General features: G+C 42.0%; 1 protein-coding gene across 3 annotated transcripts in view; it reads right to left on the bottom strand.

Moving 5' to 3' along the window:
* Window positions 1-11,951, bottom strand: part of kcnn4 (potassium intermediate/small conductance calcium-activated channel, subfamily N, member 4) — a 22,533-nt gene extending 10,582 nt beyond the window's left edge. Inside the window, exons 1-4 of one of the 3 annotated variants that reach the window (XM_037073831.1) lie at window positions 11,396-11,929; window positions 4,203-4,298; window positions 3,025-3,144; window positions 2,690-2,781 (exon numbers count right to left, since the gene is read on the bottom strand). In XM_037073831.1, coding sequence (XP_036929726.1) covers window positions 2,690-2,781; window positions 3,025-3,144; window positions 4,203-4,298; window positions 11,396-11,797 — 710 coding nt within the window. In that variant the 5' untranslated portion in view covers window positions 11,798-11,929. Of the gene's footprint in view, window positions 1-2,689; window positions 3,145-4,202; window positions 4,299-11,395 lie in introns of all 3 variants that reach the window. The other 2 variants (XM_037073830.1, XM_037073829.1) reach the window with 2 other exon arrangements.

The raw sequence follows: 11,951 nt of genomic DNA, 5'->3' as shown, positions 1-11,951 counted from the left end.
AAAAAAAAAAAAAAAAGAAATTCTTTATTTAAGCCACATTAAACAGATCAGTTGGTGGCAATCCACAACCTTACCTCTAGATGCCAGTAAATACTACACACTGGTCCTTTAAATATATCCTATAATATCAATTCATTAACAGTTCATTCATTTTAGGAGGAAACGTTATTCTCCATTTATAGAAGTGAGTGATAAAATCCTATGCGTAAATTTATCAGATGGGAATGTTTGAAAATGGCACACCTGACAAATCAAAATACTCCCATAGACTGATTCATAAATCCTGTGGACACAATTTTACCATGAAACATTCCTACAGATATCTAATATGAACACAAAATAATGTTATCTTCTAATCTATCATTTAATAGATGGCAAATTAAAATAATGTCCCTGTCGATACCATGCCATCATCGCACCCTTCACATTTCAAATTTCACATTTTCAACTGACCCACTGTGCACTGGCTTAAAGACTCCGAGGATTAAACTGGCCATTAATTGGAATGACATAATTGGAAGTGTATTGATTCATTCTTGCTTCCAACAATCCATTTCACTGTGATTAGTACCAAATTACACCATCCCTTACAGGAACCTTCATTCCCTGCCCCAACCCTCCTTTGGGACCTGCGACATACACTAAACCATTCACCTGATGCCTAAACCCCACCCGTTGATCTGCAGTCTGAGTTTGACAAAGGTGTTGTCTGTTACTCAAACTGTGTTATCAGAGCTGATGCTTACAGTAGAGAGGAAGAGAGGCAGGGAGTATGGGTGTACACTTGTAAAAACATTATATAGCACAAGTCTGTGTACACATGGCAGAAACCACACAAAGAGGTCATACAGTTTGTGAGTGTTTGTCTCCTGGATGTGGTAACCGATACAGAAAATGGCTGGGGTAACACAGTTCAGTGTTAAAAGGTTTGATGGGCTTATCAGCCATCAATCATGAGTTCTTTTATTATCTCTGACAAATCAAAACATACAAGACGGACGCATGTGAAACTGCAGGCAAAACCTCCCATTGGGGTTCAAATGTACAAATGACCTCATGCTGTTCAAACAGACTGCAGAGGATAAGGCTGACGTTTATTTGGCTCAAGTTACAGAGCAATTTGTTAGAGTAACAAAACAGAATATCATGATCATCAAATCAGTTACTAAAAATCCACTCTGAGCAGCAAAGTCAAATTGACCATCAAGGTTTGAGGAGGAAGTTAAACTGCAGAGCATTATGTTTTCTTTACTGTGTGTGTGTCGAGAAGGGGGGGAGATAGTAGCAGACAGAGCTGCAGTGTGCGAGTGTGTGTGTGTGTGTGTGTGTGTGTGTGTGTGTGTGTGTGTGTGGGTGTGTGTGTGGGAATCTATGCAGATAACATACTGAGCTTTAGAGTGAAAACAGTGATTCATTAGTGTATGAAACAATCGTTTACGTTTTCGTTTAAGTATTACAGAAATTGAGAATGTGTTTTGTTTATTTTTTTCCGATGTTAAGAATTTAAAAGCTCTGTTGACTATTTTGACGGCTGTCATTGAATACCTGACATCGGGGTCTTCCATTGAAGGAAGTGAAAAACTTAGTGGGCTTGCCTCATTTATTTAATTTTAATTTGATTAATCAGAAAATTGTGTTCTGGGGCACCAGAGTGGGGGAGTCCACCCGTGGACCCAAACTCTCATATTTCAAATAATGCAGCAAAACTGCTCTCTTGGATGCCCCTTTAGATAAAACATGATGCCCTCGAGGATGCTCCTCCAGATCCCTTTCTGTGCGCTGGTGCTCCACCACATACAGCTGCGGCCCTTGTAATTTTTTTTCGTCCCGGCCTCTCAAACACTGACTCTGCCACTGCTTTCGACAGTCACTTATTTGCGCAATCCATGATCAGTGACCTGAGTTTAGTTATTGTTCACTTTCATAAAGCATGTAGAGAACATTATCTTTAAAAAGTAATATGACCATCAAGAAAAGCAAACATCTGGCATTCCTCTGCTGCAAGTTTTTCTTTGTGTTGAGTCCAGTCAATATTCGCTGATGTTGAAGGAGCCGTTCTCTTTAAGTTGAGTTTAAGTTTCAAAGACAAATTCACATTTTTCTGTTGTTCTGCTCGCAGTTCATGCCAGCAACACTGATTATGGAGCTGCAGCAGACAGATGTTTAGCTTAGCTTAGCACAATTACTGGAAATGGGGGAACCGCTAGCCTTATTCTGTCCACAGGTCAAAGTAAACCTGCCTACCAACAAAAGGTTCGTACTCTTGAGCAGGAGATATTGCAGCACACCACCCGTAAAAAAGAGCATTTTTCCGGTGGTGTGCTGCATTATCTTTTGACCTTTTTTTTCACCTTCCCCTGCTGGGAGTAGTTTCGAAGTTAGCATACAAAAGTGAGAGCGAGCCAATCCTGTCATCTAACTCTATGTGTTTGTTCTTTGTTTTATTTAAACCAAATTGCTGCAAGTTCTAAGAAGTTAATTAAAGCATATTTTAGAGTAGATTGTTCACTGATGGCTTCTCCAGTCCTATTGTTGAAGGGGGTCTCTTAAAACACAGTCAGTCTCCAAGTTTGACGCAAATGCTTATCTGTTTTGTATTTCATATAATCTAGGCCCAACTAAATAAAATGTTAGAGAGCATAGAATATACATCATTGATTAATTACACACATGCAGTTCTCTTTCCTACCTCTCACACAGAGTAAGCATCCAAGACGCTGTGAGCCAGAAGCAGAGGATGAAGACCAGCAGCGTGCGCCCCGGATATTTGTTCATCAGTACCTTGAGAACAAAGCGGAAGGTGAAGTTGATGTTGTTGAGCGAGCCGATGCTCCTGTAGGAGGCGCTCAGCAGCACTTTGCTGTGCAGCAGGATGGTTCTGTGCACCAAGTACAAGCGGAGGAACATCAGCATCGATAACAGCAGCTCTATGTCCACCATCACGGCCTCGCCCCGGTGGTAGGAAACACAGGGCTGCACTGAGGAAGCTGGCATGGAGGCTGAGGAGTTGACGTGGAGGCCCACCTCCCAGTATGTGCCGACAGGATGGATGACACAGACCAACAACTCCAGGGTGATCACAAGAACCCTGTGGCTGGTCATGGCTATACGCCAGTCCACCTGGTTGTGGTCAATGATGAATAGCTGAAACATGGAGGACAGTAAAGACAGAGAGTCAGAGGAGAAACCATGATAAAATGACTGAAGGAAACGTGAAAATACAGTCACATCTTAATGTTTATATGTTAAAGGCGACATATCATGCTCATTTTTAGGTTCATTTTAATTTGGGTTACTACTAGAATAGGTTTACATGCTGAGCAAAAATCAAGAAAACATTATACAACATAAAAGTTATTTATGGTACACCGTGTTTGTTAAAGCACTGTGATGGTGATGGCTGGTTTGTCGAAGAAAATAAGTGAAATTAAGCATTATCTGCAGAACTTTGTCCTCTATTTGCTCCGCTGATTGAGACTTGAAGACCATCAGACATCTGCCTTTGTGCTTAACTCCACCCTAAGTCCCCTGTCTCTTATCTCCTCAGCACACTTGCAAGGACTCGCCTTGTATCAGACACACAAGGCTTGCGACGAAAGTGAAAAACCAAGTTGGTTAGAACATAACCCCAGCAGGACAACTTAAAACCTGCAGAGGAGTTTGGTATTCAACCCTACCACGCACACACACAGCACTCTATGCACTTGTTCGCACAGCTCTTTATTGAATACGCATGCTGTGGGTGTGTACAAGGTTAAATGAAAGAATGTTTACTCTGTTTAATTTCAACCAAATCCCTTCATGTATATTGAGTTCACACACAACGGCAGCAGGCCATGTGGACAGACAAAAATATGGCAGCTGTAGCATCGGGCATGCCTGTGTGGGCTGAGGTTTTCATCCAGGGTTTCGTATGCATACAGCAAATATAACACGGATAATCAATGTTGAGGCTACCATCAGTGGACCGAGAGCTCCTTCTAAAACGACTGCCCTCAAGTATCTCTAACAAAGCGTCTTTCTGACCACGCTAATTTGGAACAAACATGCCTGGTATAAAAAGTGATGTACAAAAATATGGCAAGTCGAGCCTTGAACGTCAACAACGCACCTATGCATGCAAACACAGGCCCTCGCTCGGCACATCATAACAAGGGCGTCCAAACTGTTGGAAACAACAGGGGGGGAAAAGGGAAACTCACCCTGATGTCCTTATAATGGAAAGCAATGATGAGGACCAGGAGACACCCAGTGGACAGGCTGATGGAACAGTTGAGGATTAAGGCAATGTTTGAGCCCTGGGAAGGAAAAGAGAGACGAGGGAGATAAGACATGAAAGGAACAGCTTCCCTGCAACAGCTGAGATTTGATTTCTTTCCATTAATTTTCTCCTTTTTTTTTTTAATAGCTCATGAAATGAAGGTTGCTATGTCTACTGTGGTAATAGCAGTGGAAAGTGCAGCAGGATATCCAGATAAAGTAAATAGGTTTTTAGAGAGGTAAGATCACCTTCAAGGAAAATTACCAAAATAAAAGCTTAAACAGACAGTGACATTTGGGTCACTGCAGGCCAGTGTGGCCTCCTGACTGCACTCTCTAAGGGAAAAGGTACAGTGGAATTGTATATTTGCAGTTTCCTTTCCATGTGCATTGTGTATTTACATATTATATTCTTAGTTACTTAGTTATTTGGTTAGTTCTGTGTCATACCCAATGTCCATTAAGTAAAAAACAAAAAACTAAACATGGACTTCCTCCATTAACACATTTACAAAATAATATGAAAAATACCATTTGTAGCATTTTATATATACATACACATATACTTACATCATTTCAGGCATTTCATGTCTTTATGTGTGAGATTTCAAATACAACATGCTCTGACTATCAAAAGGAAGAAGAGAGAAGAAGAAGAAATAAATAAGTCTATAATGGCAAAGGGCTCTGTCTTCTTTTTCCAGCCTCTCCTCAAGAAACGAGCTAACTCATGCATAATCAACTGAGGCTTTGCACATTGTCAGTGCTTAAAATCAATTTCTGTTTTTATGCGTGGTTTCCAGTAAAAACTACTGGAAACCACACGTAGAAAAACAAGAGATTATCATCATTTCAATATGTACCCAAACCTTTGTACACCAAGTGTCCAAATTCTCCTATAAACAATGAAAAAAACATTATTGTTCTTTTTTCTCACAATTTAGAATGGGAATTTTTCTCAATAGCGTGCAGACAGATGAACAATAGTCAGACTGCAAGAAGGACTTGATCGCTCTCCAGCTTCCAACCCAAGAACAACTGTGCTGCAAACTGTGCCTGGACTTAAACGTGGGTCTCTTCAGTGGTGGATAACCAAAAATGACTTAAGTAATGATGTTTTGATATTTTATCCTTCATTTCAGAATAAAGTATCAAGTCATTAAAGGTGAAATATGTAAGAGAGTTGGGCCCATCCTTCTTCAAAATACCACTCCATGCTCCCAGTCCAGACAGCTAGCTGCACGTCTTACTGAGCTGTCTATCTAAGAGAAGCTTCAGTTAGCAGCATTTAGCGGTTACTCTGGTGATATGCTGCCCCCTATTTGTTTGGAGTGTGAAATTAATAGGTGGCCAATTCTTACATAGTGCAGCTTTAACACCATTCACTGTTTTTCCAAATGTAGGGATCTCACGCTTTCTATAGTTTTTGTAAAAGAAATGTTCTTCAGTGTTGGTCTGCTGGTAATTTTGTTAACAGTGCATTTTGTGACATTTTATTGACCGAATAGCTGTCAACTACATGAAAAAGATGAATCAATAATGAAAATTGCTTGCAGCCTCTACTACCTACTACCTTTACAAAGGATCAAATTGTATTAATCATATGAACGAATGTACTTTTCAGCAATAACAAATGTACCATTCATGTACTTGTGTGCCCTTTCTCTGCTCACAGAAGACCATAAACCATCTTTACTTTCTAATTAAGGTTTTATCAGCGATTTGCCTTCCCTTAAAGATTATTTCAAGATAATTTAAACGTAACATCCTGCTGATTGTGTTATAACAGCATACATGTAGGTTACTTTGTAATTCTAGCCTTTCCAAAAGGAGCTTCATTAGAAGTTTACAGTATTTAGTACGTCCTAATGAAAGCGGAATTACTGATTCTGTAATGTACTCCAAATAAAGTACATAAAAGCCACTCAATTACTGTAACGAGAGTGCTTGTAATTAAATACTTTCCATTCTAGGGAACTGACAGCTGGAGACAAAGACACACACATACACACACACACACACACACACACACACACACACACACACACACACACACACACACACACACTATTGGACGGTTTGCCTCTCATTGTCTATGTTTTCAACTGTAGCATTAAGAGCTACCCACAAGCCTCTGCCATACAACTCTGGTGTCAGCAGGTTAAAGAGCACCTATTACCTTCATCCACGCACCCTCAGAACAACTGATGCAACGTCAATGGAAGTTTTTAACGGGGACGTGCAGTTTAATGTGGTTTACAGTTAAAAAGATAATTACAAACTTTCAAACTCGAGGAAACTTGAGCGTGTAGGTGGTATGGTGTGACGTCCGTTGGCAAGGTACGCCGTTTTCCACAGTTTCTCCCGTAGCATCCACATCATGTCTGTATTTCTTCCAGGGCCAATTAGAAGACCCCACAAAAGCTCAACATTTCACCACACTCCATAACAGAGAGTTCAACAACATGTTTCTTGCCGAGTTTCTGAAATTGTTTTTGTAACGTTCTCCTGGTGGAAACAGTCATTTCAGGCCCGGTGAACCTAATTTGGGTTAACCTTAACACGGATTGTTACTCAGAGTCTTGGAAGGACAACAAGCCACCTTTACCAGGATGGGCCACCCAGGGCAGAGAAAAAAAAAATATAAATTTATATAAAACCCTGAATCCTGTGCAAAAGAAGGTGGTCGGGTTTGTATGTACTCTAATACATAATGCATCTGACTTTAGTTCTCTACTTTGGTTTGTTGGTCAGTGTAGTTTAATTAGCTTTCATGGAGATTCATGTAATAAATGGTATGCTACAGTCAACTTAAAGGGTAACTCCACCTATTTAACACATTCAAATGTGTTCACAGTTGTTGAGGTGTTCTACTGCATATGTGAAAAACTAGTATAAAGACTTTGGTGGCTCCAGAGGAGGTTGCATGGCATCTCTGTGGGGCAATTTATCAGATAACACGCAGCTTCCTCTGGAGCCACAAAATGCTTCATACTAGTCTTTTTTTCATATGCGCAGTTGTACTCAAGACCTGTTAACACACTTTAATATGTAAAATTGGTGTGGTTAACCCTTTAAGAATAGGCTTACAAATACTGTCCTGCAATTAGTGTCTACTGATGTAGTGCGATGGTCACTGGAAAGACAAAACACTTATTACCTGGTGACACAGCCTATGATTATGGGTGGTACAGAGACCATTTAACATTAAGACTGACCCATCGAGCCAGTTAAACATGGCATCGGACAATGTTTTTGTTGTCTTAGTTGAATGTGCGCTGATGAGTGAAATCACAGGAGGGATGTTTGAGGAGCTGCCCCTGATGTCAGGCAGACGCTCTACAGGACAGGTGTGGCTACCCACAGGTGAGTAAACCACTGCAGTGTACCTGGCAGAACTGCAGTGACTCATCAGCCCCCACGCAGAACTGACTAGAGTTGAGAATCATTAAATTGATGTATTTACATAGAATATAGTAATATCATCATTATTATTATTATCAATATCACATTTTTGGTCCATTAAGTTTGTTTTGGCCCATCTGTATGTCTATTTCACCTTTATGCTTATATGATACACAGGATGTCGGTTTGGAGGTGAGCAGACGTGTCACATACTGGGAAGACCTTGCTGACGCGGTACTCAGTTTGTAGTTGACTTTTGTAGGTTTACATGTAGGCCACATATGTAAGCCAGGTTTCAGTGTGTGGGTGAGTAGCAACCACAGCGCAGCATCTTGGCTCATTTTACATAATATGTGGGCTGATGCACTTGACATAGCTTCAAATCATTGTTTAAAAGTTTTTACTTTCATATATAAACTGACTACGCTGCTGTTTGCCTGTAGACGCGCTGATGTTAGAGCTGTCACTTTGTCATGATCACATGTTAAAATTCCATCTTAAAGGTTTACAAAAATTAATGAAACATATTATATACTAATGTCTGTTGAATCGTTTTTGCAGAGCCTTAAAGGAACAGTTCAACCAAAAAACCTCATGCCAATGGAAAGTCGCTCAAAGTTCCGTAGCCCGCGGAACATTTCTGAGGCTTCACAGCAAAACTTTGCAGCATTCTCCTACGTAGCTAATGTAGATGGGAAAACGACTGAAAAAGACTTGGGTGGCTTCATGCAGCTTGTCCAGTTTAGTCCTTAACTGATTTGAGAAGATGTTAATTAAGCTTCTCAGATAGGGTGTGCGCTAAAGCTTTTAGCTTAGAAGCTACAGTGAAGATTTCAGCTAACAAAAAGGTGTAAACAAATCAATTTATAATCAGTAGTAGTAAGTTTGGATCCTCTGGACACATTGATCATGCCAGACAAGCTTGATGGGTCCATTTTTTGTTAGTTTTTTTTTTCAGTTATTTTCTTAACTCTTCTTCTCCTTCATTTTTTTTTTTTTTAAGAGAACTCTACAGCGCTGTTTTGCCCTGAAGCACCAGAAATGTTTTGCAGACTACAACTTCACCGACTTTCCATCAGCACGAGGGCGAGGAGTTACGGACTGAATTCTTCTTTTCTGGGTGAACTGTTCCTTTAAGTCCAGGCATGACACTTTTACCGCTCATAGGTGTGCTTTCAGCACGGGCGATTCAAATGAATGAGTCATAACTGTCGTCGGCTACACAACGACACTTTCATCTACTGTACTTTCAAAACAGAGGAACAAACAGAAGGTGAAAGGAGGATTCAGATATGAAGTCTCTCAACGGAGGAGAAAACCCCGAAAGGAGAAAAGCCAATGAAATCTACAACACAAGCAATTAACACAAAACAAATGGATGTTAAATGCAACATGTCCAAATGAGATTAAAGGTAGAACTTTCTGTGAAAGACTGATTGTGTGACAGGTTAGTTCAACTCTTCCAGGTTATAAGATTATGTGCTAGGGATCCCTGCTGGAAAAAAAACAGCATAGACCAGCGACAAAACCAGCACCAAAACACAACATATGCTTGTCTTAGTGGTGAAAAGTCACTCGCAAGACCGGCATATGTTGTGTTTTGGTGCTGGTCTATGCTGTTTTTTTTCCAGCAGGGATGGTAAGAGTTGCTGTGTCTTACATTTCTTGGAGGGATGTTCCAAAACTTTAAATTCTTTCTGATCGAAAGATGTTTTTCCCCCTTTCGGACAACAAAGTCCCCCCTTTAAGCCTGATCTCACTAAGCTCTCCCCAACATTTCTCTATGTGCTCAGTGAGGAAGCCATCAAAACTTTTGGGGGTTTTTTTTTACACAAAAATCGTGCCATTTAAGATTTTTTTTCCAGCAAAAGAGATCATATCTAGGAAGCATATATCAATAATCGCAGCCTGCATGTTGTTGTCAGTGCTATTCTTTTATAAACACTAAACATCACGCTCATCTTTTCAGTCTCGGGGTGGACATTGTTTTGGACTGTGCAGTAGGTCCCAGAAAAGAGCTGCAGAAGAGGACAGGAGGTTGCATCCAGGTCAAAGGGCACAGTCCTGGCTCCTGCACAGCCCCAAGTCAAGACACGGAGACTCTCAGACTTGGCCATGCAAACACTCTAATTATACACTAAATGATGTGGAAAGATAGCCTGAAGTACTGTGGGCAATCTCGCTGTAGGGGAAGAGGTGAAATGTGGAAAAACGTTCCATAAATAGCCCTGTTTTTTTCGTGCATAACCATGAAAAGGTAATCTCAAAATATAACTGTGTAGACTGAGGCACGCAAGTTAGGCGGCTCCAAAATATCCTGCAGTGCACTTAAAATGTCTTAGAAAAAGAAAAAAAGAAGAAGAAGATAAGTTAGAAAAGAAAAATCAAAACAAAACTAATACTGCAGTTCTGTGCTGTGTGAGGAGAAGTCACGCCAGTTCACGGGGGTGAGGACGATGTCACAGCTCACGCTCATGACTGGGACACTCGCATGAAGTTAAAAAAGATGAGTGCAGAAGACGGTTATGTAAGCTCTGGTGAAATCAGCAATGCGGCCTCTCCAAAATAATATGCTTTAACTGCGGCAGGGAACACTTTTCCAGTTGCATCAGCATTTCCATGGTACCGGGGCCTGATGCCTGTTGTGCGGAATGGACAGACAACACCTGTTCTTGGTTCGTATTTGTAAACTGGAATAGCGGCGTGCCAAATAATATTCGTGCCAGCGCCGTTAATTTCACGACCGCTTTTCTCCGGGTCCAACTCTCTGAGCGCATCAGGCAATATTTCCATAGGTTCCTCTCAGGGAGATTGGAGCTGATGTGAGCCGAGAAATGTGCGGCTCCTTGACACCGTAATCAATCACTGGGCTTCACAGCGTGGAGGTGGTCTGATGTTTTGCAGCATGAGGACTTTTTTCCACATGTGGAACTGGCGTGTGCTGTAGGAAGTCGGGGAGGGGGGAGTTAATAATTTGTTGATTGTGCGGCCTGGCATTGTTATCCACTGAGATCTGCGTGTTAATGTCATGAGGCCGCGCTACCAAATAGTGTGTCTGAGAATGGAAGAACTAATCAGGAGGTCAGCGAGGTTCAGAGCCCAGGTGCAGGGGCTGCTGCCGGGCTGCGTGTTGGCTGGCGAGCAAGCTGAGCCAGTTGTGTAAGAGTGGTCTCCCCCCACCGGTGATGATGCCACTGATATGTGACTTAATGAAAGATAATCTGGTTGCCCATTATTCTATCAACTTCTTTGCATCTGTTCTATTCTGTTGCTCTGTTGTGGAGCTCTCGCAGCTGCTGCAGAGGTAAGGAGGACCGGCTTTGGTTCCGCTGCGTGCTGCTAGAGGCACGACTGTCAAGATTCTGTGGATTGCTTTTATAATTCGATGATGAGTTCAAGGACCATCTGACAAAGAAAATGTGACTGACAAAAAACATTTTAAAAGGGATGTGAATGTGTCACCGAGCATGCACTGCTGTGTAGCTACACGTTCCAACACACCGCATTAAAAGTGACAATCCTTTCAGTTTGTGCAACATAATACATCAGCAAGTTTTGAAGTGATTTGTGAATATGTCGCTTCTCAGCAGGAGACACCATAACGACAGTTACACTGGGAACAGAGATGGTACAGCTTTAAAACCAAAGAGTCACATTTCAGACATTCCCAATTGTCAATGATTTCACTTGGCACTTCGATCTTAGACAGTGGGTAATTTCTTCAACCTACCGGTTTGTAGATGAGGGGACACGTCTCGGCGTGGATTATCATGAGCAGTATCCCGAGTACAGCGGTGGCCAAAGCCATAGCGCAGAGCCGCTTTTTGTCCTCCAGTAAAAACTTTCTGTCTCGCAGTCTGTAGAGGTTTTCTCCCTCCATGGGAGCTGTCCGCTGGGTAAGCGGCACCGATATTTCTGCCGAGTCACCGCCGTTCCGATTGATCACGCCATCGTAGTTCACGCAGTCCACTTTGGAGTCGCTCTGCAGGCTGTAGTTGGTCATCTCCATCTCCAGGGCGCACACGAGACGTCTGCCCGTCTCTCCCTGTGCGTCGCCGCTCTCCGCTGGCGCTGCTCCGTCCTCCGACTGTCCGCTCTCCCCTTTGCTTTCCTCCCGGGCTGGGGAAGGCATAGTCTGATGGGCGCACTGTCTACCAAGCCCGTCTCTCGTTTGTCGCTCATCGAAGTGGCGGGTTTACCAAAACACTTGGCCTCTAAATACACCCTCACCTTATCACTCCTACCAACCCAACCGGCGCGGCGTGGTTACGCGCACTGATGCTATT

Source organism: Acanthopagrus latus, chromosome 17 (genome assembly GCF_904848185.1).
Source record: "Acanthopagrus latus isolate v.2019 chromosome 17, fAcaLat1.1, whole genome shotgun sequence".
Classification (NCBI taxonomy): domain Eukaryota; kingdom Metazoa; phylum Chordata; class Actinopteri; order Spariformes; family Sparidae; genus Acanthopagrus; species Acanthopagrus latus.
This window is presented reverse-complemented; position numbering and strand designations above follow the sequence as displayed.